This window comes from Tachyglossus aculeatus, chromosome 15, assembly GCF_015852505.1.
Source record: "Tachyglossus aculeatus isolate mTacAcu1 chromosome 15, mTacAcu1.pri, whole genome shotgun sequence".
Lineage (NCBI taxonomy): Eukaryota > Metazoa > Chordata > Mammalia > Monotremata > Tachyglossidae > Tachyglossus > Tachyglossus aculeatus.
Window position 1 is genome coordinate 8925757 of NC_052080.1, and position 26830 is coordinate 8952586.

The 26830-nt window shown below is 42.0% G+C and overlaps 1 protein-coding gene across 1 annotated transcript in view; it reads left to right on the forward strand.

Annotated features, from left to right (window-relative positions):
• Window positions 1–26830, forward strand: part of ARHGAP6 (Rho GTPase activating protein 6) — a 292283-nt gene that overhangs the window by 245489 nt on the left and 19964 nt on the right. Inside the window, exons 3-9 of the mRNA XM_038757394.1 lie at window positions 7536–7607; window positions 16259–16515; window positions 17700–17895; window positions 18644–18699; window positions 20968–21118; window positions 22594–22742; window positions 25296–25475. Of these exons, the coding sequence (XP_038613322.1) occupies window positions 7536–7607; window positions 16259–16515; window positions 17700–17895; window positions 18644–18699; window positions 20968–21118; window positions 22594–22742; window positions 25296–25475 (1061 nt within the window). The remainder of the gene's footprint in view (window positions 1–7535; window positions 7608–16258; window positions 16516–17699; window positions 17896–18643; window positions 18700–20967; window positions 21119–22593; window positions 22743–25295; window positions 25476–26830) is intronic.

A 26830-nucleotide genomic window follows, 5' to 3' on the forward strand; every position in this document is an offset into this window, starting at 1 on the left:
CGTTGCGCTGAATCCCAGGCTCTTGCTCTTTTGCACTCAACCATTTACCTTCAAAGGAGTTACAGTCTAATAGGGGAGACAGAGACAAAGTGATGTACAGATAGGAGAATAAAGAGGCCAGCAAGATTCTCAGAAATGCACAAATAGAAAATATGCATAGATGCATATGAATTGTTGTGAGTGTAAAAGTCTTCAGGTTCATTAGACTCTAAGATTCCCCTGCTAGATTGTAAACTCTCTGATAGCAGGGATTATGTCTAGTAACTCTACAATACTCTCACAAACAGAACAGTGCTCTGCCCAGAGTAAGTGTTCAATAGAGCACTTTGTACAGATTTATTACTCTATTTATTTTACTTGTACATATTTGCTATTCTATTTATTCTGTTAATGATGTGCATCTAGCTTTACTTCTATTTATTCTGATGACTTGACACCTGTCCTCTTGTTTTGTTTTGTTGTCTGTCTCCCCCTTCTAGACTGTGAGCCCGTTGCTGGGTAGGGACTGTCTCCATATGTTGCCAACTTGTACTTCCCAAGTGCTTAGTACAGTGCTCTGCACACAGTAAGCGCTCAGTAAATACAATTGAATGAATGAGTGAAGAAATACCACTGATCGATTGGAGTTGGAGAAGTAGCAGTAGTCTTCATTCAGTCATATTTATTGAGCACTTACTGTGTGCAGAGCACTGTACTAAGTGCTTGGGAGAGTACAATACAACAATAAACACATTATTGTAGTAGTATTTATTGAGTGCCCACTTGGGAAGTGCAGAAAAAAAGAATAATAATGATTTTGTTAAATTTTTGCTAAAATAATAATTGTAGTATTTGTTAAACACTTACTATATGTCAAGCACTGTAGTAAATGCAAGAATTTAGTCAGACATAGTCTCTGACAGACACAAAGTGCACGGTCTAAAGAGGAGGAGGAAAGGTATTAAATCCCTATTTTACGGATGAGGAAACGGAGGCACAGAGAAACGAAGTGTCTTGTCCAGGGTAACACAGCATGTAAGTGTCTCAGGTGGGATTGGACCCACATTTTCTGACTCCCAGTTCTGTGCTCTTTTCGTGCTGTTTCCTTAGGAAGGAGAAAATTAAACTGTGGAAAGTCTCCTAGAAGAATTGGGAATTCAGAAGGCCTTGGATTTTCTTCTTCTTTTTTTCTTTCATTCTTTCCTCTGCTTCCTCCTCCTGGTGCTTCCATGTTGTAGCCTGGGTGGACCAGACCTCTATGTACTTGGAATTCTGGCAACCACCCCCTGTTCATCCTTAGCTTAAATGTGAACTGTTTTTCCTCACCGCAGCCATATAACTGTCCTTCGCATTTTAAGGTGACACTCGCGGGGTGAGATTTTAGCCACGAGTGCCAGTGCGGCTAATAAAGCTTAGACAGTCACGATAACCCTTTCCACTCAGAGCAGTGTTGATCTCAAAAGACAAGTATAACAGTGACGTGGGCAGCAGAGCCAAGTATGGACTGAAGTGGCTAGAGACGGGGGAGGGAAGGTCAACAAGGACGCTGATGCACTAATGAAGGCAGATAAAATAAGTTCTTGGATTAATGTGGTAGCAGTTCGGACAGAGAGGACTGGACAGATTTCAGCGTTGTTGTGAAGGTTGAAGGGGCAGGATTTAGTGACAGATTGAGTATGTGTTTTGAATGGGAGAGATGAGTCTCTCAGGTGATCCTTGGTTTGAGCGCCTCTGTTTCTTAGTCATTCCCATGTGCCATGTTGATTCCCTGGGTGTTCCAATTCCCCTTCAGTTAAGATAATTTCAACACTTCCCTCTCAGGGACAGTATATTTCATCAAAGTTATTTTAATTAGGAAACAGACTACCCTGCTCACGGTATAACGTTTGCATGAATGCTCTCTCACACAATTGCAGTTATTTGGCTCTTTGCTCTGAAATACAAATAAACATTCGTAGAGACAGACACAAAGACAACATCGCCCCATAAAAACAGTTACAAGTGATCCCAGTCCAGAGTCGCTCTTCTTCAGTGGAATAGATGAGCTGCGGGTAGGGTATTTATCTCCTCGATAATTCCTTTGCATACTATGCAAAAGTAACCCTTAGTTGTAAAACAAAGCAAGTTTTCTTCCCTAAATGGTCAAGAAATACAACTCACAAAGAAGAATGCCAAATAAATTGAGGGGTTTTTTTTGTCTTTCCCTGCACTTGGTAACCCCATAAGGGAAAGAGAATATTTTCATAGTTGAAATAAGCTGATTGTTACAAGAATACAAATCTTTTACAGGATCACTAGCTAAATAACAAGTGTTGCATCCCATCTGAAAAACAGAATGTCCTTTACTTTTGTGTACAAATGTATATAAGCCATTCTGCGCAGGTGATCTGAAGAGTATTTTACTCGGGACAAAACTATTTTTGATTAGGAAAAGGCAGCTCAAATATTTTTTTCTTAGCAAGTGAGCGTAGCGATAATTGGAAACAGTAGTAGCTTCAGAAGTAATAGCATTTACTGAGGGCCACTTGGTGCAGTGCACTGTTTTAGGTCCTTGGGAAGTACTGAATAACCAACCGACACATTTCCTCCCCACAATATCATATGCTTGCGATAGGGCAAAACTTCTCGAGGGAAAATTTCCTTTGGACCTCATTATGACTGGTGTTTTTAGCCTCGTGACCTACTAAAGTTGTTGTAACCATATATACTAGGTATAAATGAGATCATTTGATATCAGAAGCAATCTGGGATTTTGGGGGGGATATTTGGAAGATTATTTTAGGGTAAATCAAATGGGGACCAGATAAGAAATAGTGAAGATCACATCATTTCTAATGATGAACAATTTGGCTTGTCTGTGGCAGCATTACTTAGGAAACCACTTTAGTCCCTACCACCTCTGTCTCCCCAGGCTTCTTACTGGGTATGTGGCAGGCTTTTATTTGTATTAGGAGCGCTTGATTGGATTATGGCTAGGCTAAGGTGTATGTGTATGGAGTCTCTATGAATCGGAAATGACTAGACAGCACTTAATAATAATAGTAGGGTGCACCTATTCTATCCTTTCTCCACCCAACCGAAGACCTTGATTTACAAACTGCTAATGAGCCACTTGTTGCAATCTGATATGGGAAATTTCAAGTTTTTTTATGGCATTTTGTTAAGAGTGTACTAAATGCCAGGCACTGTACTAAATGCTGGGGTAGATATAAACTAATCTGGTTGGATACAGTCCATGTCCCATATGGGGCTCACAGTCTTAGTCTCCATTTTACAGATGAGGTAACTGAGGCTCAGAGAAGTTGTGTCTTTCCCAAGGTCACACAGCAGACCAGTGGCAGAGTCAGGATTAGAACTCAGGTCCTCTGACTCTCAGGCCGGGGGTCTTTCCACTAGGCCATGTTGCTTCCATATTTGTTTTATTTACACATGCAGTTCCAGTTTATTAGAAAGGCTTCACACTCCCCAGTGGACAGAGCAGTCCAGTAACTGGTCCTTTTCTCTAATTTCCCCTTTTATTTGAAAATATAATTCTACTTTAGCAAAGTCCTTATTCACTCTCAAGGGGGTTAGCAGTGTTTACTGTGTGCCCACTTAGTAGTGCTATTGAGGTGATAGGTGGTCTTTTTAACATTTGTGTTATGGAAGTCACATGACTTCTGAATAAGTGTTTCAACAAACATGCATTGGCAATATTTGCTTTGGTTTTAGAAAACATATTCAGACACCTTATTAGGCCAGGCCTTTGAGCTATTGATTACATTGAGGTGATATAATCCCGGCTCTGCCACTTGCCTGCTGTGTGTGACCCTAGGCAAGTCACTTCACTTCTCTTATTGAAGAAATATGGGGTAGTGGATAAGGCACAGGCCTGGAATACAGAAGGTTGTGTGTCCTAATCCCGGCTCTGCCACTGGTCTCCTGTTTGACCTCGGGCAAGTCACTTCCATTCTCTGTACCTCAGTTACCTCATATGTAAAATGGGAATTGAGACTGTGAGCCCGATGTGGGACAGGGACTATGTCCAACCCAACTTGCTTGTATCCACCCCAGCTCTTAGAACAGTGCCTGGCACATAGGAAGTGGTTAACAGATATCAGAATTATTATTATTATTATTATTATTATTATTATTATTATTATTATTACCTTTTCTATTTGTCCATTTTCCCCTATCTCCCTCTATCTCTGTCCATTTTGTCCCATCCCACTTAACCCCTCTGGGTTTTCCCAGGCCTCTCCCCGTCTTCAAACTCCTTTCTTTTTTGGCCCCATTCACCTTCACCTCATCTGAGATCAGTTCATCATTGAAGCAGCTTGATCTAATGGATAGAGCTCGGGTTTGGGAGTCAGAAGGTCATGAGTTCCAGTCCCGGCTCTGCCACTTGTCTGCTGTGTGACTTTAGGCAAGTCACCTCACTTTCCTCGGGACCCAATTCCCTCATCCGTAAAGTTCGGATTGAGACTATGAGCTCTATGTGGGACATGGACCGTGTCCAACCCGATTTGCTTGCTCCACCCCAGCGCTTAATACAGTGCCTGGTACAGAGTAAGTGCTTAACAAATACCATAATAATAATAATTATTTTTATTTATGTCATTTACAGTTGCCCCAAAGGAAGGGTACTTGGAAGAAATACTTCCTGTGCAGAGAGTAGTCAATCTGGTATTTATTGAGCACTTACTTGTGAAGAACACTGTAAGCGCTTTGGAGAGTACAGTTCAATAGAGTTGGTGGGCACGATCCCTGCCCTCCAGAAGCTTCCAGGCTAGACCTGATTGGATATGCCCAATACATTCAAATTCAAAACAAACTGGAAAAGTTTGATATTGAACTCAGTGTTTATCCATTAAAAGTGAAACCCCTTAATTACTTCCAAATTACAAATTCAGACCAAGAGATATCCCATTTGAATATAACTGTGTAAGGAAAGGTAATATTAGTTAATAATTGCATACTCATTAAGGGCTTGCTATATGCCAAGCACTGTAGTAAGTGATGAGGCTATTCAAGTTGAACACAGCCCCTGTACCAAATGAGACCCACAGGCTAATGGGGAGAGAAAACATATATCTAATCCCCATTTTACAGATGGAGGATCTGAGGCACGGAGTGGTTAAGTGACCTGCCCAAAGTCACACAGCAGATAATATGTGGCAGAGCCAGATTAGAACCCGGATTTTCCTGACTCTGTCCTGGGCTTGTCCATTGGATAATGCATTCAGGGAACATGGAAGACTGACCTAAGTGTGCCACAAAATCCAGGTTGGTTTGTCATAAGCAGCATCCAAGTGACTGTCTTTCCTAATTCATCAGTTTGTACGTGAAGGCACTGAAAGAAAAAAATCCCATATATATGCAGTTTGTACATAGGTAGAATCACTTTTGAAATTCTCTTAGAAACTGCACCATCAGGCATGTGCATGACTGTGCATGTGCCAGTTCCTTTTTCCTCACAAAGAACGAGAAATGATGTTCAAAGTCAAGAAAATCTGAATTGTCACAGAACTAAAGGAATTGTCATCTGTATTTTAGGCTAAGTTGGCGTTCCCTGATATCAAAGTTTTTTTTTCTTTCCTATCTCATCTCCCATGTTTTCTTTTGTTTTTGCTGCTCAGCTTCTGTTCTCTGCTTCATAATTTCATTTACCAATTTTCAAGATACAGTTAGCCCCAAATATTGGGTCCCTGGTCTTTGTCTCTCCTGGATTCGGATGACAACTACATGTTCCTAAGGTTGTGAATGCCAGCATTTTCTGATATCCCAGGAATTTGATGGCAGCTGTTCTCTGGTGGTGAATGGCATCTTTATTATTTGGGAGTTGACCACATGCCTGTTAAATTCTGTACTTAAAAGGTCGATTCCAGCCCATGGTGAATACTGCTTCAGACCTGTTGGAAAATGTTCCTGGGGCAGATTCCTGAAGGAACTCTGTCTGTCCCACCACAGTGGGGTCTGGGAATAACCCAGAGCAGGTCAAATAGGGGTGGTTGCAGAAGCAGAGATAAGCACATCCTCTGTGTGGGTGTGAAAAGTTTAAAGAGATGTACTTAAGGGGAATAGACAGACAGACATACATATATTGTTGTCCTTTGATGTGAGCCTCATGTGGGACAGGGACTGTGTCTGACCTGATCACCTTGTATCTACTCCAGAGCTAATAACAGAGCTTGGCACATAGTAAGTGCTTAACAAATACCACAACTATTATCATTATTATTATTATTAACTTGATTCCACTGGGTATGTTTGTGTGACTGAAAAGGCCAGTGAGATAACCAGAGTCGTGGCCACATTATGTCTATCTGTCCTGTTTTCCCCTTTGCCTCCTTGTCTCTTGATTCTTATGGATTTTCTGTTCAAAAAGAACCACTCCTCCCTTGCCTATATTATGTCATGTATCTCTATCATTGACAATTGACTGTTAGTCTTTGCCTGGGTTGAGACTGAGTTTTATGGTATTTGTAAAAAGTTTCTTCTGCCCTCATTGATTTTGGGTTTCCCGATTTCATCACTCTGTACAGCAGTTGTTTGAGTTTCTTGTTGTTGATTCTTTACATGTGTCCCACCCAGGAGAGGTAATAATAACAGTAATTATGGAATTTGTTAGGGCTTACTATTTGTCAAGCACTTTACTAAGCGCTGGGGTAGATACAAGTTAAACAGGTTGGACACAATCCCTCTCCCAGATGAGGATCACAGCCTAATGTGGAGCGGGGACAGATATTTAATCCACATTTTGCAGATAAAATTCCTGAGGCACAGAGAAGTTAAGTCACTTGCCTAAGCCAGAATTAGAACCCTGTTGGAACCCAGGCCTGTACTAAGCCATTGATCTGTGGCTTAGTGGAAAAAGCTTGGCTTTGGGAGTCAGAGGTCATGGGTTCAGATCCCGGCTCTGTCACTTGTCAGCTATGTGACTTTGGGCAAGTCACTTAACTTCTCTGAACCTCAGTAACCTCATTTGTACAATGGGTACTAAGACTGTGAGCCCCATGTAGGACAACCTGATTATCTTGCCTCTACCCCAGTGCTTAGAACAGTGCTTGGCACATAGTAAGCACTTAATAAATACCATTATATTATTATTATTACTCTTTCCACTAGGCCAAACTGCTTCACTAACCTGTTGTGTTGAGGTGAGCCTAGCTTTGATCCTAATAGGTCTTATGAAAATAGAGGCACATACATAAGAGAATGAGGTAAAGACTCACAGAAAGGAATGTTTAGTCACACACACACACACACACACACACACACTCATTTGGATGTGTGCCCATTTATTCAGTCACATACATCACACTAATTCACAGAGACACATATAACTCACCAAAGAAAATTGCTGTTGGAGCAGTGGAAGGAAGGAATTCAGTAGAAAAAAACATTAGATGAATATTTTTAGTCCCAAAACTTTTGAAATGAAAGTGAGAAAAAAAAACTGAAATCCCAAATCAGGGAAAACCAGACTTTTGGCATCAGAGATTATGATTATTGATTATGAAGTTTATAATCTTTCTTTTCCCTCAATTTCTAAAATTTCCAATTTTTTAATATAGATGGACAGAAGAGAAAGAAATCTTTAAGAAAGAAGTTGGATTCACTGGGAAAGGAGAAAAACAAAGACAGAGGTAAGCTATTTAACAACACTAAAATGCACTCTGCATGTAATCAGTTTTTGGTTTCAGAATCTTGTTAATTGTATTAAGCAGTATAGCATGTATTGTATAGGGCATCCTCATAATGAATATGTATAGTCAAGTGCCCATTCAGTTTATCCTAATTGCTATTTATTTGTAGTAGTAAAATCTGTTAACTAATAATTATGATTTTGTGGAATTTAGAATCTAAATTCATAATTCAAATAGATTTGATAACACTTGAATATTTTTATATAACTTAAAAGATTCGTTATTATCATCACCCTATAGCCTATGGAAGAACAGATGCCATCCCTTGTTCTGTCTGATGTGAATTTGCCTTTGATCAGTTAAGAGGATGGGGCACTTCTTGCTCTATATAAATTGACAGGACATTTAGAATTTTTATTGATCTAGTGCTTTTTGGAGACTTTTTTGTCACCCACTAATCTTGTTGGGAGGAAAAGTGGACAGAACAGTGTCCTAGGGCTACAGTGATTTGTCTGAAGGCTATGTGGAAAGGAGAAATATGACTTTTAAAAAATAAGGGAATCATCCATGACATTCAGTTAGATGTTAAAGAATATCCTTTGAGTATCAGGGGTTCTTGACAGAAACTACTAACCAACCCCTGGCACTCACAAATGTCAAACTAATTTTTTTGAGTTGTATAGACTAAGCTCATCATAGGCAGGGAGTGTGACTGTTTATTGTTGTACTGTGCTCTCCCAAGTGCTTGGTACAGTGCTCAGCAAACAGTAAGTGCTCAGTAAGTATGATTGAAAGAATGAATGGATGGATGGATGGGCAGCCACTACACACACACACACACACACACACACACACACACACACACACACAATATCTCTATTTCTTTTTATCTCAAAGTTATTGCCTGCCTGTTATGTGAAACATTGTGTAAGAGCAGCAGGAAACAGTTTGGCATGGGCCCCATATTTTCATATTGTTTCCTTCCAGTTGTCCATCGACATTCGAGTTCCCAGCAGCTGTGCAAGTAAAAGGGCTCATCATTTTCAGCCAATAGTCAAAGAATAAAAACAGGAAACTCCAACTGAACTCTTTCCCCAGATCATCTAAAAATAAAGCGGGGAAGCAAACTTTGGAGAATTGAATTAGTTATCCATAAATGCTTAATGTATTAAGTGGCTCCTAAGAAAGAGTTAGATTTTTTTGGCACTTTAAATAAGGCTTGTTATAGAAACAATATACCATTTTTCCTGCCACCCACACAGTTAACCACATTTCTGCAGCTATCACTCTGAGACCAAATCTAGGGTTGCTAGTTATTCAGGCAATAATTTTCATAACCAAATAATGGGATTGGGAGTTCCGATTTCCTTTCTGGAGTTACTTATGAAACAAAAATCTGATGTCTTTTTTTCTAAATGTGCAGAAAACCACTAGTGAACCTGATTTTCCTTCAGCCTTTTCAAGGTTGTTGCAGCTGACCCTTGTGAGCTTCTATATAAAAATCAAAGTTACTATACCAAGTTAAGCTCTCCCCCTCTAGACCGCAATCTCCTCATGAGTAAGGATCATGCTTACTACCTTTGCTGTAGTGCTCTCTTCCAAATGTTTAGGGCAGTGCTCTGCACTCAGTGAGCACTAAATAAATACTATTGATGGATTGATTAAGCTAGGCCAAAATATTTATGTTTTTTAATGGCATTTATTAATCGCTTACTATATACAAAACACTGTTCTAAGCACTGGGGAGGCTACAAGGTGATCAGGTTGTCCCACAGGGGGCTCACAGTCTTAATCCCCATTTTACAGATGAGGTAACTGAGGCACAGAGAAGTTAAATGACTTGCCCAAAGTCACACAGCCGACAATTGGCAGCGCTGGGATTTGAACCCATGACCTCTGACACCAAAGCCCGTGCTCTTTCCACTGAGCCATGCCGTTGTTGATAAAGTGGAGTTTCAGTTGCTCTAAAGTAATGAGGAAGAAAATAGTGGATTTTCTTATGTGATTTTGTTTGGATTCATTCATTCAATCATATTTATTGAGATCTTTCTGTATGCAGAGCACTGTACTAAGTGCTTGGGAAGTACAATTCAGCAACAAATAGAGACAGTCCCTGCCCACAACGGGCTCACAGTCTAGAAATGTGAATAACAATATGAATGGCCTTGGGTTTTATCAGAGCTAAGTCGAGTCATTACTTCATGTTTGCAGTCAACATAAAATCATAATTTTAAACAGTAAGTGTTGTCTATGTTCCTTTAAGATGAGCTCATATTAGCACTCTTCCTCCCTTCAAAGCCCTACCGAGAGCTCACCTGCTCCAGGAGGCCTTCCCAGATTAAGCCCCCTTTTTCCTCCTCTCCTCCCCATCCCCCCTACCCTGCCTCCTTCCCCTTCCCACAGCGCTTGTATATATTTGTACAGATTTATTACTCTATTTATTTTACTTGTGCATACTTACTATTCTATTCATTTAGTTAATGATGTGCATATAGTTTTAATTCTATTTGTTCTGACAGTTTTGACACCTGCCTACATGTTTTGTTTTGTCTGTCTCCCCCTTCTAGACTGTGAGCCCGTTGTTGGGTAGGGACCGTCTCTATATGTTGCTGACTTGTACTTCCCAAGCGCTTAGTACAGTGCTGTGCACACAGTAAGCGCTCAATAAATACAATTGAATGAATGACTGAAATCTTATAATTGATCTTGTCTCTCTCTCTCTCTGCAAATTCCTTGCCCACGTCTTCCCTGTAAATGGGTATGATCCCTCACATCAGGGAGCTCACTCTTCTAAGTTTGCATTCGCTCTTTTAGACAGCTCATGAACTTGAATAACTTCAGCTGCCATCTTTATGTAGATTTCTCCCAGATCTACCTCATCTCCAACCTTTCTACTGTTATGCAGACACACATTTCTTCTTCCCTCCACTACTTCTCCCCTTCTTCAAGGCATTGGGAAAAGCAGCATTGGGAAAAGACCTGACTCCAGGTCATCTAGGAGTCAGATGACCTAGGTTCCAATGCCAGCTCTGCCACTTGCCTGCTGTTGTGACCTTGGGCAAATCATTTTATGCCTCTATGCCTAAGTTTCCTCAGCTGTAAAGAGAGGAGTCAATACCTGTTCTCCTCCCTACTTAGACTGTGAGCTCCTTGAGTAGCAGGGACTGTGTCTGACCTGATGAACGTGTATCTGCCACAGTGCTTGATGTATAGTAAGCACTTAACAAATATAAACAATGACAACATCTGTTACCCATGTTACACTGTAGGCATTGCAAAACGGACTGGTAAACTTCTTGTAAAGGAAGATGGTGTGAGGATATTTGCATTCACTTTTAGCTCTTTGAATGCATATTTGTTTTTTGGCCCAACTTTGACCGAAGCACAGCACCAGAATTCACCGTAGGTCATCCTATAATACAAACCAAAAGCAAGCACGCACACATTCGCCATCTTCTTTACCCATTTAGAAGTTGTCCTTATTTGCCACTAGCCTCCTCCAAGTGGTTCATTATTTATGGCTTTGGTATTTATTTTCCCTCTAGCTGTAAGTCTCGCTGCCTGCACGTCTCTGTGCTTTTCCCAGCCTTGCCAGTAGAGAGAGGTTTATTCTTTCCACAGGCAAGGAAGCGTTGATTCATGCTAGGGACCCTCATGATGTCCATCCTGATGACTTGATGTCCTGTCCCTTACAAATTCACTTGGGATTTTGAGGACTGTAGGTCAGAGTTCCGTCTACCTCCCGACGCTGCACTGTTGTGGTATTGCAGAGTGCAAACAGCGACTCCTTTGTCCTCAAGAAACTGCCTCAGTTACCTTTTAAAATGGGGATTAAGACTGTAAATATCACATGAGACATGGACTGAGTCCAACCTGATTAGCTTGTATCTACTCCAGTGCTGAGTACTGGGCCTGAGACATTGAAGCAGCATGGCTTAGTGGAAAGAGCCCGGGCTTTGGAGTCAGAGGTCATGGGTTCAAATCCCGACTCTGCCACTTGTCAGATGTGTGACTTTGGGCAAGTAACGTAACTTCTCTGTGCCTCAGTTACCTCATCTGTAAAGTGGGGATGAAGACTGTGAGCCCGATCACCTTGTAACCTTCCCAGCACTTAGAACAGTGCTTTGCACGTAGTAAGCGCTTAAAAAATGCCATTATTATTATTATCTAAATGCCATCTTCACTCGTGCTTACAGCCCCTGAAACAGCTCTTTAGTATGTGGATTTTCTCTTAACTGCAGAACTTTGCTCAGATGAAATCTGACATGTCTCATTTTTTGAGAGTTCTGAATCTACTGTGTGTGTGCATGTGTGCCTGTGTGAGCATATGATCATATCACCAAACGTGCTAGGGATGATATGTGTGCAAATGCTCATACTTTGGTTTTGGAAAGGCAAAGAAATATAACTGGAGCCACACTGGCTACCAATCCGTGTGGAATTTGCAGAACCTCACCAGCAATGGGGCCTAGAGGAATGGCAAAGGCCTGAGAGTCAGAGGACTAGAGTTCTAATTAATCCTGGCTGTGTGACCTTGGGCAAGTCATTTAGCTTCTGTTTGTGTCATTTTCTTCATCTGTAAAGCAGGAAATAAACACCTGTTCTCCCTCCGACTTGGACTGTGAGTTGTGCCATTAACTCCAGCTATTCTGATTGTATTCTACCTACCCCAGTGCTTAGCACACAATAAGCACTGAACAAATACCATAATAATCAATCAAGAAATCACATTTATTGAGCACTTATCGTATGCAGGGCACTGCACTAAGCACTTGGGAGAGAACAACATAACAATATAACAGAAACATTCCCTGCCCACAGCAAGCTTACAGACTAGAGGGGGATTCGGACGTTCATATAAATAAATACATAAGTGCTGTGGGGCTGGGGTTGGTGAATGAAGGGGGCAAGTCAGGGTGATGCAGAAGGGAGTGGGAAAAGAGGAAATGAGGGCTCAGTCAGGGAAGGCCTCTTTGAGGAAATCTGCCTTCAATAAGACTTTGAAGGTGGGGAGAGTAATTGTCTGCATTATATGAAAAGTGGGGCGTTTTCCAGGCCAGAGGCAGGACGTGGAGGAGAGGTGGGTGATGAGAGAGATGAGATGAGGTACAGTGAGTAGGTTGACATTAGGGGAGTGAAGTGTGTGGACTGTGTTGTAGTAGGAGAGCAGCTAGGTGAAGTAGAAGGGAGTAAGGTGATTAACAGCTTTAAAACTGATGGTAAGGAGTTTCTGTTTGATGCGGTGGTGAATGGGCAACCACCGGAGGTTCTTGATGAGTGGGGAAACATGGACTGAATGTTTCTGTAGACCAGCGATCCAAGCAGCGGAGTGAAGCATGGACTAAATTTAAGGGAGACAGGAGAAAGGGAGGTCAGCAAGGAGGCTGATAGTAATAATAATGATTATTATGATGATGATGATGCCATTGCTGGGGAAGAGATGAAAGTGATTTGTGGACCCACAGCCTGTCCCTTTCATATGTGTTGCATTGTAGAAACTTTGGTATTGAGTCTCAGCAATGTTATGATTTTGGTCTATTTTCAGGGTTGGTGATATTTCCCACCAAAGCCACTAAAATGGGGACATGGCCCAAGTTCCTGGATCCATTCCTTGCCTGTAAAGGTGGATCCTCTCCCTAAGAAAAGCCTTCCCTCCTCTGCCTGCTTCATTTCCCTCAGCCACCTCAATTCATTCCTATTCCCCAGTGGCAACAGAGGTCCTGGGGCTGTAGTTCTGGCCTGTGCACATTGCGCCCTCACTAGCCAGGCCTTAAATGCTGGGTTCCGGGCCTTCCTCATTTCCTTTCTGTGAAAAATGCACTCATTGTCTTCAACTGGTTGATTTGGTTGGCTCCACAAAAATCACTTCATTCAAAAGCATCCATTTTTATTTTGCCCTATGCCAATTCATATTAATGTCTTCACATTAAGTATTCGGGAAGGTCATTGTTGGCTGTAATTAGAACCAAAGAGCCACTGTTTTTCTACGTGTATCAGTGTGATCTTGTCATTCAAAAATACAGGAAATCTGCTTCTTTCATTGCCTCGTAATAAGCCCCCAAATTTTAGAAATAACCACTAAAGCTATCAGGACATTATGTTCCAAGGATTAACTTTAGCAGGGTTTTCATTGCTGGACTTCATGAGTTTTAAAATGATAAAACCTGTGGGATTTCTGTATCAAGAAGAAAAGCTCCAATTTCCTCTAAATCTATGTCTAACATTATGGTTCATCGAAGTGCCTTATGAGAATGGGCCAGTCAGCATTTCTGTGCTTAATTCTGCTTGTGGAATAAAATAATCATAATAATATTTGTTAGGCACTTTCTATATACCAAGTACTGTACTATATACTGGGGAAGATGCCCAATAATCATGTCAGACACAGTCCCTCTTCCACAGGGGGTTACGTTGTAACTGGGAGGGAGAACAAGTATTGAATCCCCATTTTATAGGTGAGGAAACTGAGCCAGAGAGAAGTTATGTAACTCGCCCAAGGTCACACAGCCGGCAAGTGGCAGAGGCAGAATTAGAACCCATGTCCTCTAACACCTTAGGCCCAGGCTTTCTCCTTTAGGCTAGGGTATTGTAACAGGGTGACAGCCTGGGGCAAGCAGAACTGGAATGAGTGAAGTGGCACAACAGAGATGATGCTCAACTAAGATACCATTCCTCCCATTGATCCCAGTTATAATAGTTGTGGTGTTTAGGTGCTTTCTAGTTGCCAAGCGCATACTATGTACAGGATAATCAGGTTGGACACATTCCTGGGGCTCACACTTTTAGTGGGAGAGAGAACAGGTTTTACATTTTACATACGAGAAAATGAGATAACGGAGAAGCTACGTGAAACTGCACAGCAAGCAAGTGGTGGAGTCAGGATTAGAACCCAAGTCCTCTGTTTCTCAGTCCCATGCTCTTTCCATTAGACATTGTGTGCAGCTGGTTTTCATAACCTTTTTTTATTTGAAGGAGAACCGTAAAAAGTCTTCCTCTAGAACTTCAAAATGTTGAAATTTCTGTTCTTAACTTCAAATGTTTTATGCTCCTTTTTTCCCTCCAAATGCCAAAGAAGCCTACCTCCATTTCAAGGGTGTTTTAAGTGCCGACTGTTGTTTTCTAGCACTTCCAGTTCTGACATCATTATACTGAACCGTGTAGTAAAGACGATCAGTGCCCTGCCATTGAAAGCCATCCTCATGCCTTTTGCCAAAAAGCATTTGTCTACATGAATATTTACAGTGCGTTCCAACGCATATTTTATTACGTTTTTGAAAGCGTTAGGACAAGGAACGCTGGAACAAATGGGAACATCAGGTGTGATTTGGAGAATTTTCACCCATTGTCAGTGCTTTCAGGCAATACTTTCAAATAGCATTCTTCTGCCTCTGCTGATCCTTGTGATGGTGCCACTTCCTCCTCTCCCTGCAATGTTCCAGAGCAGGGGAACCCCAAATCTCCAAAAGGTAGTAGCAGTAGTACTTATTGAGCACTCACTGGATGCACCACACTGCACTAAGCACTCCAGAAAGTACACAATAAAGAAGAGACATGTTCCCTGCCCCCAAGAAGTTTACACTTTAATAGAGGAGGCAGACAGAGAAAACACTGACAATCAAAATAACCCAGATAAATAATCGACTGTACAGGTGTATGTGTGTGTGAATTTATATTTTTATATATGCATACATATATATATATATATATATATGTACACATATTTATATATTATATACACAACTGTCAATATACACTTTGTGTGTGTGTGTTTGTGTGTGTACACACGACGGCTGATGATGGGTACAAAGAAAAGCTTAAGTGGTCATGATGGCTGAAAAGTTTATTTGACTTGGGAGGCTGGGAATTAATTGAGAAAGGAGGATGCGGGATTCCAAGAGAGCCTTAAAAGGTAGACGGATAACTCTTTATCTCAATTTGGCCATCTTATCAGCTAGCACTAGAAATCAGCTTGACCTAGTGGAAGAGCTCTAATCCCAGCTCGGCCGCTTGACTGCTGTGTGACATTGAACAATTCGCTTAACTCACTTGCCTCAGTTTCCTCATCTTTAAATGTGACTTAAATATTTGTACTGTATTTCTCTTAGATTGTGAGTCCCATATGGGACAGGGACTGATCTGATTGTATTTAATCTACCCCAGGGCTTGGGACATAATAAGGGCTTAACAAATGCCACAATTATTTGTTTATGGTTATTGTGGACTCCAGAGAGCCATAAGTGACATAACTGGTTATGCCCTAAAATCCTTTCAAAATGATGTATTCGGGGAAAGAAATTGCTTTTTAAGTTCTAATTCTCTGTATCTTTGTATTTTCAGAAATAACATTTTCACCACAGGGTACTTTCTATTTCTCAGAGCAAAGTTGAGATATGCTGTTAGGAAAGAGATGTTTTTGTTCCTGTCATCACTCCGGTTTATAAGCTCAGATTGTGGATTTTGTTGTTGTGTTTTTTATTTTTTGGTGGAAACTTAGGAAATACTTATGGAAACGAAACATTTCTTTTTAAAATAAACAAATCAACACCATCTGAAATCAATCATGTACACAGCTGGCTACAGTTTGAACATGCCAGTAACGTGCGGTAACCATCCATTTGTATTTTATTATATATGCCTCCTTCTGATTCCAGAATTCATACCCCAGGCTTTCGGAATGCCATTATCCCAAGTCATTGCTAACGACCGGGCCTACAAGCTAAAGCAAGATTCTCAGAAAGAGGAGCAGAGAGATGCATCTGATTTTGTGGCCTCTCTTTTGCCATTTGGAACCAAAAGACAAAACAAAGAACTCTCAAGCAGTAACTCATCTCTTAGCTCAACTTCAGAAACACCCAATGAATCCACCTCCCCCAACACACCAGAGCCAGCTCCACGTGCCAGGAGGAGGGTAAGCTTCCTATCCACACATTCTAAGGAGGGTCAACGTATCCAAAGCAGAGTCCCTGGCTTAACTAGCTCTGTGGGAAATTTTAGCCTTAAACCCAGCTAACATCCCCGGTGAAGATAATTATAGAGGGGAGGCGGTGTGGCCAAGTGGAAAGAGCACAGGACTTTAGAAGAGTCGGGCTCTGGTCCCGGTTCCCCCTGCCACTTTCCTGCACTGTGACCTTGACTAAGTCATTTAACTGCTCTGTGTTTGTTTCCTCATCTATTTAATGGAGAGTCCAGTACCAGTTCTTCCTTCCACTGAGACTCTGGCCCGCTATGGGACAGAGACTGGTCCAATCTGATTATCTTTTTATCTACCCCAACACTTAGCACGGTGATGGTCATATAAAAAGTGCTCATTAGATATCATTATTTTAATATCATTATTAATGATAATAATAATGGTATTTGTTAAGCACTTACTATGTGCCAAGCACTGTTCTAAGCACTGGGATAGATACAAGGAAATCAGGTTGTCCCACATGGGGCTCATGGTCTTAATCCCCATTTTACAGATGAGCTAACTGAAGCACAGAGAAGTGACGTGACTTGACCAAGGTCACACAGCAGACAAGTGGCAGAGCCGGGATTAGAACCCTTGTGACCTCCCCAGAGCTTAGAACAGTGCTTTGCACATAGTAAGCGCTTAATAAATGCCATCATTATTATAGCACCCATGGTCATTGCAGTTTAATTGAGATCACCCAAGTGTTATTTTTTTATCCTTCGGTCCACTCTTTACTCTGTGGCTTTTCCATTGAATGGAGAACATTTCTATTAAGGTTGGTGGGTGTGGGTATGCCAACACACTTGCACTGTGAAAAAATTGCCCTTTCTCATGTCACTTTTGCCTGCTGGAAAATGTGGTCTCCTGCAGAAATTGTGCCCAGCGTGATGCCATTGCTTGGCCTTGTTTTGTGGTGGGATGCTGGCTTTTTCAAAAGGCCTTTAAGAAATTGTGGTTTCTCCTTATCCCATTGTAAAATGCAAACACCCCTAACTAAAGCAAGATGTTACTTCACTTTACGTTTAAATGATCCTGAGTAAAAAACGTTTACTTGATTAGATCAGGAGGAAGGTACCTGCTTTTGTTTTCTCATCCTCTATATTGACTCTTTGTGTGTGCGTGTGTGTGTTTTACAGGGTGCAATGTCTGTGGACTCTATTACAGATCTTGATGACAATCAGTCACGACTGCTAGAAGCCCTACAGCTCTCTTTGCCGGCTGAGGCTCAGAGCAAGAAAGAAAAGGCCAGAGACAAGAAACTCAGCTTAAACCCTATTTACAGACAGGTTCCCAGGCTTGTGGACAGCTGCTGTCTGCATTTGGAAAAGTACGGTAAGTGAACCTCTAGGGCCACAATGATCAGATAAAGGAAGCCATCGAGTTGGGTGTGTGTGCCTTGGCCAGATACAAGCCACAACAACAAAATACCAACTTCATTTTTGCTAGCTTTAAAAGCTTTTGGAGAGAAAAAGAAACGCTGCTGAAATGGAATTGAATTTCCTGATCTGCAGTGTATAATTGGAGGGTAAATTGTCTATAAATACATTTGTAGCATTCACTGCAAGGCATTTAACATTGTTCCACGAATTATACGGTGTTTTCAATTAGCCCTGCAATCTTTCATACTAAATGAAAAAGAATTGGGGAGTTTTATTCTCTAACTAGGGTTATGAGCCTTTAAAATGGTGCCTGTTGATTACTTTACAGGACAAATTGTTATTTTGGGATCAATTAGGTCCATCATGGCCATATAGCACACAACTTTGATTTGAAGAATCAGAAGCTACTCAAAATCATGGATATTCTTTATTCTTCACCTTCAAAATAAATAGGTAGCTTAATTTGTTTTGAATAGCTGAAGTTATGTGCAAAAAATGTTTTAGAGACCGCAGTTTTGCTACATATGAGAAAATAGGTTGACTAATTTGGGTAGACACCATCAGCCGTGAAGAATCTTCTCCTCCATTCCCTTCCCTCTCTCCCGTGCCCTCCTTGGGCTGTTTGCTTTGATTCATTTTGTCTTCCAACGGAACTTTCAAGCAGTGAAACAGGGTGACTGTTTTTTGTTCTCTATTTTCAGGCCTCCAGACAGTGGGAATATTTAGAGTCGGAAGCTCAAAAAAGAGAGTCAGACAGGTAAGAAGAAAATGAAATCATGTGACTACATTCAAGCTTCTTGGTAGAGAGCAACCATCCAATGACGCAGGGGAGAGAAGCTTTATTTCTTTATGTAGTGGCAAAGTCCAGATTTAAAAACTCTCCCTCAAGCTGTAAAATATGGAGCCAACCTAAAATAATTATATTTTATCTTGTTTCAGGCAAAGAAATCACATTTCAATAACAGTTTCTGAATGGCTTTGTTTAAATATGGTTGTGGTATACATACATTAAAGGTTTCAAGGTCATTCAAGAGATTGTTTTTAATGCTAGCTCAGGTGTGTGGACTGTATCTCTTACAGAGAATGAGGACCCTGAATTTGGCTAAAACTATGCATTCTTTCCATCCGAAAGTAAACCCAGATTGGATGTGGGTTAGTATGTTAGCACATTCGTATGTGCGTAAATCTAGAGCAATTCCAGCAAATTGCCATACAAAAACACTAATAATGCAAAATCTAGTCAGACAATCATGACTTACTAACAAGGATCTGTCTTACTGAAAGGAATTTGAAGAAGAAAAAAGGTTGGAAGTGTCTCCCAAGCTCTTAATTTTGTAATTAACCTTATTACCATATGACTCCAGAAAAACTGTTCAAGAAATGGTTAGACTGGTTTATTGGGTTAGTGACATCCTTCCATTTCTCTAGTGGGGTGCAGTGCTCAAAGTAGGCCAACCGTCAAAGCTGAAATTTGAGGCTAAGACTTTCCTCAGCTTTTCCCTTGATCTTTAGCATTTGACCATAGATGATGAAAGGAAATTCAGAGACACAACCGTGCTAGTGCAGTGTAGAAACGGAGACTCCTTGGGAGCAGGGAACATGTCTACCAATTCTGTAATATTGTACTCTCCCAAGCACTTAGTTCAGGACTCTGCACATAGTAAGTGGCCAATACATATTATTGATTGATGGGCTGGCATCACCTCCCTGCCCTAAGACTCCACTCACACATAAACTCCTCACAGGTTTGGGAGCAGAGGGGCCTCGTGGAAATAGCACGGGCCTTGGGTTTAGAGTACCTGGGTTCTAATTCCTGCTCTGCCACTCATCTGTTGTGTGACCTTGGGCAAGTCACCTAACTTATCCATGCCTCAGTTCCCTCAGCTATAAAATAGGGATTCAAAAGCCGCTCATTAACCTGTATAACTTGGGAACCCTGTATGGGGCAGAAACTCTATCCCACCTGAGTATCTTGTACCTTCCCCAGCCCTTAATACAGTGCTTGGCACAAAGTAAGCACTTAAAAAAGACCACCATTATCATTATCAGTGTGGCTTAGTGGGAAGAGCATAGGCTTGGGAGTCAGAGGTTGTGAGTTCTAATCCCAGCTCTGCCATTTGTCAGCTGAGTGACTTTGGGCAAGCCTCTTAACTTCTCTGGGCCTAAGTTACCTCATCTGTAAAACGGGGATTTAGACTGTGAGCCCCACATAGGTCAACCTGATTACCTTGTATCTTCCCCAGTGCTTAGAACAGTGCTTGGCACATAGTAAGTGCTTAACAAATATCATCATCATTATTGTCATTACTATTATTATTTGATATTATTATCAATGGTAACTTCAGCCGGGCAATGAGTGCTTAGCTGAGTACCCCAGACATGTCATCAGGGTGAGTCCCTCGTGCCTGATCTGCATTCTTTGAGTCTTTACCCTAAATTTAAATGACTCAAAATTACATTCTGAGATTTTTGCCACCCTAATCACTGAAGTTTTCCCTTTTCCTCCAAATCATGCCCAGAGGGTAAGCTCCCCACCTAGAGTTTAAACTCTTTGGGGTCAGGGATCATGCTGACAAATGCTGACATCCTCTCTCAAGTGCTTAGTCCAGTGTTTGCCCACAGCACGCATCAGTGAATACTCCTGATTGATTGATGATTCAACCTGACTTTTTCCCTCATGGAGATGAGTGAAACAAGTATGATATTGCTGCAAGTCTCACCATCAATATACTTTTGTGCTTCTGAGTCCTGATAGACCTTCTGTATTAGGAGTACCTCTCTCCAAATAGTTTCATTAAAAATATGAAGAAATTCAAAGGCTACCCACCCATATTAATGATTCCCACAGCTTCCTCAGAGCTTTAGGTGATACCTAGTAGTCAACCTTCCTTTTCTTCTCACTCAGCCATATTAGATGCCAAACAAGACCTGTAAATGTGCTTGCTGGTTGGATCTCATTGTTTTACTGTATACAAATATGGTGGGTTGTTATATATGATTTTCCTTTCACAATGGTTTCTTCCAGTTGCGAGAGGAATTTGACCGTGGTATTGATGTTTCCTTGGAAGAGGAGCACAGTGTCCACGATGTTGCTGCTTTGTTAAAGGAGTTTCTGAGAGATATGCCAGATCCGCTTCTCACCAGAGAACTCTACACGGCTTTCATCAATACTCTTCGTAAGTGGGAGCACCCCTTGTTTGGGGGATTCAAAATTCCTCTAATCCCAAGAATTTCAAACACACCTGCACAAAACTCAAGGTGTGTCTCTCTCTCATTTCATTCTTGGCTTTCATCACCGGGAACGTTGTTCTCGACTGACCTGTGGCCAGCCCTTTATTTATACGTTGTGATGGGGAGTTCACAATTTAATTGAGAGGTGGAGAAGTTGGAGAGGGCCTAGCGGGAACGATGAAGATGATTAAAGATTAAAGTACTGAGAAATGCAAGTCAGACAGCAAACCCTCTGGATTATTTTTCCTGAAGAGTAGGCTGAAGGGAGATTTAATAACCACCTACAAGACTATAAAGGTATTTTGTTTAGCTGCTAGTGAATTACTGTCTTCATGTTCATTGAGGTCAAGAACATAGAATCTTACATTGCAAATTGTGGGATTATTTCAATCCAGGCCTGTTCTTTTCTGTTGAGCAATTGCAGATAACTTCATAGACTCAAAATGAAGCCCATATCCAATCCTCTGTTCTACTGATTTTAAAGCTATATGTTATATATGCTCCCCCCACTACTTTCGTGGTATTTTCCAAGTGCTTACTATGTGTCAGGTGCTGTACTAAGCGCTGGGATAGGTACAAGCTAATCAGTTTGGACACAATCCTTGTCCCACTTGGGGCTCACAGTCTTAATCCCATTTTACAGATGAGGTAACTGAGGCCCAGAGAAGTGAAGCGAGTTACCCAAGATCACACAGCAGACAAATGGCAGAGCCAGGATTAAACCTTCTGACTTCGGGCCCATCTTCTGTTCAGTAGGCCACATGGCTACTGATGAGGATTTTTGTGGGAGGTGGTTCTGCATTTCTGAAGCTCCCCCTAAGAGTCCTTCCTTTCCCTCAGAGGGCATGGCATTTATGGATACTGATCTGCCTGGGAATTGTAGTCAGAGAAATCCAACTTTGGTGTTTCACTTTCTACAATTCACACAAATACTTGGAGAATATGAGCTTCCATTTGGTGGCATCTTTGAGTCAGGGGAAGATGTGGGGAAAAGAGCGATGACAAGGATTGTGGAGGTGAAATGTGGGGATTCTGAGGAGCAGACCTTGTTGTAATATAGAACAAAAAATAACCTCTTGTGGGTCTGGAAGGCAAGAATAAAGGAGAATCAGGAGACATGGGTTCTAGTCCTGGCTCTAGGGAAGTCACTGAACTTTCCTGGGCCTCAGTTTCCCCATCTGTAAAAACGTACCTGTTCTCCCTCTCTCAGACTATGAACCCAGTGACTGTGTTTGATCCTGTGATCCTGTATCTACTCCAGTGCTTGATATGTAATAAGCCCTTGATAAATTTTACGATTATTGCTGCTTTGACATGAAGATTGCAATGGGATCTGTAGAGTCCCCTCCCTGATCCTTGAAAGGATGGCACCTGGAACAGTTTTGAATGGTCTTCTCACCTGTGCTTCTTCTCCTTTTAGCTTTGGAGCCAGAAGAGCAGCTCAGCACCTTACAACTTCTCATTTACCTTCTACCTCCCTGCAATTGTGACACCCTCCACAGGCTTCTCCAGTTCCTCTCCACGGTGGCCCGACATGCGGAGGACAGCGTAAGCAAAGATGGACAGGAGGCGAGTGTATGCCCATTAGAAACTTTAATTACTTTAGTTCCTTTGACTATCCAGAGAGGAAACTAGGGGGGTGGTGAAACCATCCAGCTGGAGAAGAATTGCCATCTTTTTGCCCATAAAAGAATACCAAAAAAACAAAATAATAGAAACAATGCTGATACAGTTGAATCAGCATGGCTTATTGGCCTGGGAGTCAGAAGGACCTGGGTTCTAATCCTGGCTCCTCCACATGTCTGCTGTGTGATCTTGGGCAAATCACTTAACTTCTCTGGGCCTCAGTGCCTCATCTGTAAAATGGGGATTAAGACTGTGAGGCCCATGTGGGACAGGGACTGTATCCAACCTGATTAACTTGTATCTATCCCAGTGCTTAGAACAGTGCTTGATACATAGTAAGAGCTTTAGAAGTACAATAATAATAATTACAAGTGCCATAATAATATTAATTGATAGGTCCTGGTTCCTGCAAAGATCCTGGGTGGATGGATCCATGTAAGATATACTCAAAAAGTATTTCCGAATCGGTTTTCACTGTTTCAAGAGATCGTGCTTTCCTCAAGGCTGGGCCTAGCTTTCTCCCACTGCTAGAGAAAGTGGGATCAATGTGACGGCAGAGCAGAATCATCTGAAGCCCCCTCCTTCCCGCTACACCGGACTCTGTGCTGATTTATTTGTTCCATTTTTTTAGCTGCTGATTTTGCTTGCTAATTGAGGGGAGATTTTTTGAGGCCTGTTTGGTCCCCTGAACTAAGGCAATAAGGTGAAAATGAAGAAAAAAATGAAGAAAATGGCCCACTCTGTAGAAGGCAGGAGGGTTGGGCATCAAGTCCAGTCAGGGTCTGCCACCTGCTGGGATGAATTTTAACCGATCTTGGAATTTCTGAGCTGGGAGCATCCCCTTTGGATATCGAGGGAGGACAGGTTTAAACATGAGGATCAACATTAACGATGGGAGTCTGAGATCAAGGGGAGTGCTTTCCTTGGAATGCCCATCTCAGGTTTTTTTTTTTAAAGCATGCACGCTCACACACACATATACGTTAACAAATTTCGTGACGTGGCAGCAGCTGGAATTTATGTGCAGTCATACTGGCCTTTCCGTTACATTCTCAGAATAGCGGCAGGGGAGACACGTAGGGGTACCATATCCCAGGGTAAGCGTTTCTCTACACATACTTTAAAAAGCAAAAGAAAGCATTCCTTTTTAACTTCTCAAACACCAAAGAAACATATGGGGCTTTCGTTGCCATTAACAAATAAGAGCCCAATATCTTGGAGGTTTATGTATTAAGTAATAATTGACCATTAGGCAAAAATAATAATGATGATGATAATTGTGGCATTAACTAAGCACTATGCCAAGTATAATGCAATCGGTTCAGGTACAGTTCCTGTTCCACACACTCATGAAGCCCAATTCCAGGAACAGATTTTAATCTCCATTTTTCAGAGGAGGAAACTGAGGACCAGAGAAGTTAAGTGACTTGCCCAAGGTTACAAAGGTCCCCTGACTCCCAATCATGTACTTTCCACTAGGTCACAATGCTTCTCACAGCGCCACCACTGCCACTTGGCTTTCAGGTTTCTTCGATCCCTCAGTCAATAATATTCACTGAATTCTTATTGGGAGCATGACACTGTACCAAAGACTTGGGAGAATACAGTGCAATAGAGTTGGTAGACTTGATTCCTACCCTCAAGGATTTTCTGGTCTTCTTCCTCTCCTCCACGTACTTTGACCGTGAGGTTCTGCCTCCAGAAAGGCGCTGAGATATGACTGTACTGAAAGAGCTACCTCAGTTTCCCACTGCTTTCCTGAGAAATTAAATAAACTTGCCTCAGTCTTATCCACCTGTAAAAGTCTTGCTTTCTAAAAAGAAGGCAGCCCAGGGGGCAGGCTGGAAATGCCAGGCGAGGTGCCAGCTCAGGCTTGACATTACAGTGGCAGGCAGAGGCTCAGTGCTTGGGAATACCTCCTAGGGCCCGTGAACTTGGTGTTCTGGGCTTGTTCCTAGGATTTTCCATAAGCAGAGGCAGTTCATTCCAGGACAATGAGGAGCATCTCCCATCCCTCAGCCTCAGGTCAGTCCTTAACCAAAGAGCTCTTTTGCTTTTTCAGGTCATTAGTGCTTAGAAAAGTGCTCGGCACATAGTAAGCGCTTAACAAATACCACAGTTATTATTATCTGAGCCAGCAAATTAGCTATAGGCCTAGATCAGCGGGTCTGTAGTAGAAACAGAAGAGAGCTGTCGGATCCCCTCTCTGCAGGGGCTCGATGCAGTCATAGACCAGTGTGGTAGTGAGTGGTAGAATACTAGGTTATGCAGAGACTATTCTGGCTTCCTGAGCTGTGTGATGTTTCGGAGCAGGGACCTACCGACTCCCTGTCTGGACTTGAGTAAGGATTATTATTCAGGCCATTTTCCTCCCTGGGCCCCCTCCATCCCCCTTTCACAGGTGAAGTATAGACGGAATTGGGCTTCTGGGTCGACTTGACCACCTCCAGGTCGACGTAGCTTCGGGTGACTCCAGCTTTCGTTTGGTACTTTTAGATCACCGGGAACAAAATGACATCCCTGAACCTGGCTACCATCTTTGGGCCCAACCTGCTCCACAAGCAGAAGTCTTCAGACAAAGAGTTCTCAGTCCAGAGTTCTGCCAGAGCCGAGGAGAGCACAGCCATTATCGCGGTGGTGCAGAAGATGATTGAAAGCTATGAAACGCTTTTCATGGTAGGTGTCTCTTGATGAATATGAAATCACTGGATATGGCTATAATCCTCTGTATCAAGAAAGATAGTCTAAAGAAGAAGGCCATCCTGCTTCTGACCAAGGGATGATAGTCCTAGGAGTGATTCAGAGTGGCTTTCTTTGCTTACAAACATCTGAAAATCCAGTGCCCCCGTAGGCTGATCTGACCGTTACCGAGCACAGTGACCACAAAATAAGCTTTCCAAATTTGTATCTCTATCTGATTTGGTTGGCGATGTTAAATAAAGACCCCAGTAGACCCCAGTATCTTCATCTCTAAAAATAAAAGTCACTGTACCCGTTGTGTGGAGATGCTTGAAGATCATCAGCTAGAAGATGTCTAGTAGATAAAAATGAGCATTATCCCTTTGGAGGAAAATATTGACCTCTTAAATTTTCTGGCAGTTTTAGGTTGGCCCCACATTGTCCATTGAAATGCTGACCTTACTCAGTCTTGATGGCTAGAGCATGGGCCTGGTAGACAGAAGGACCTGGACTCTAATCCTGGCACTGCCACTTGTCTGCTGTGTGACTTTGAGCAAGTCACTTCACTTCTCTGGGCCTCAGTTCTCTCATCAGCGAAATGGGGATTAAGACCGTGAGCCCCTTGTGGGATGGGGATTGTGTCCAACTCGATTATCTTGCGTCTACCCCATGCCTAGTACAGTGCCTGGCACATAGCAAGTGCTTAACAAAAGCCATTTGAAAAAAAATTGTGGTAAGAAGGTAATCTGAGTTGTACCTGGACATGCTATCAAGGAAAAAGAACTTGTCTCTGAAAACTATAGCGAACCTTCAGTTTGGTCAGAATGAGTAGTATTTTAAAAGTCTCCGTTGTTGGGTAGGGACCGTCTCTATATATTGCCAACTTGTACTTCCCAAGTGCTTAGCACAGTGCTCTGCACACAGTAAGCACTCAATAAATACGATTGAATGAATGAATGAATGGTATTCTTCAAGCACTTAAAATGGGCCAAGCATTGTGCTAAAGATTGGGGCAGATAGAAGATAATCAGATACAACACAGTCCCTGTCCCCAGTGGGGATTTACAGGTTAATGGGGAGATAGAACAGATATTTAGTCCCCATTTTACCGGTGAGTAATCTGAGGCTCAGAGAAGTGAAGTGACTTGCCCAAGCAGGTAAGCAGTAGAGCTTTGATTGGAACCCAGGTCTTCTGATGCTGTCCTGTGCCCTTTTCACTAGGCTGCGTTAATAAAGGAACAGTAGCGTATTTTTCCCAGCCTAGTGCCGAGATGGAGGTATGGAGCTGAACAGAGACTCGTGGGAAAGCAAGGCACTGGGGAGGGAGGTTTCTGTCAGGCTACAGACATAAA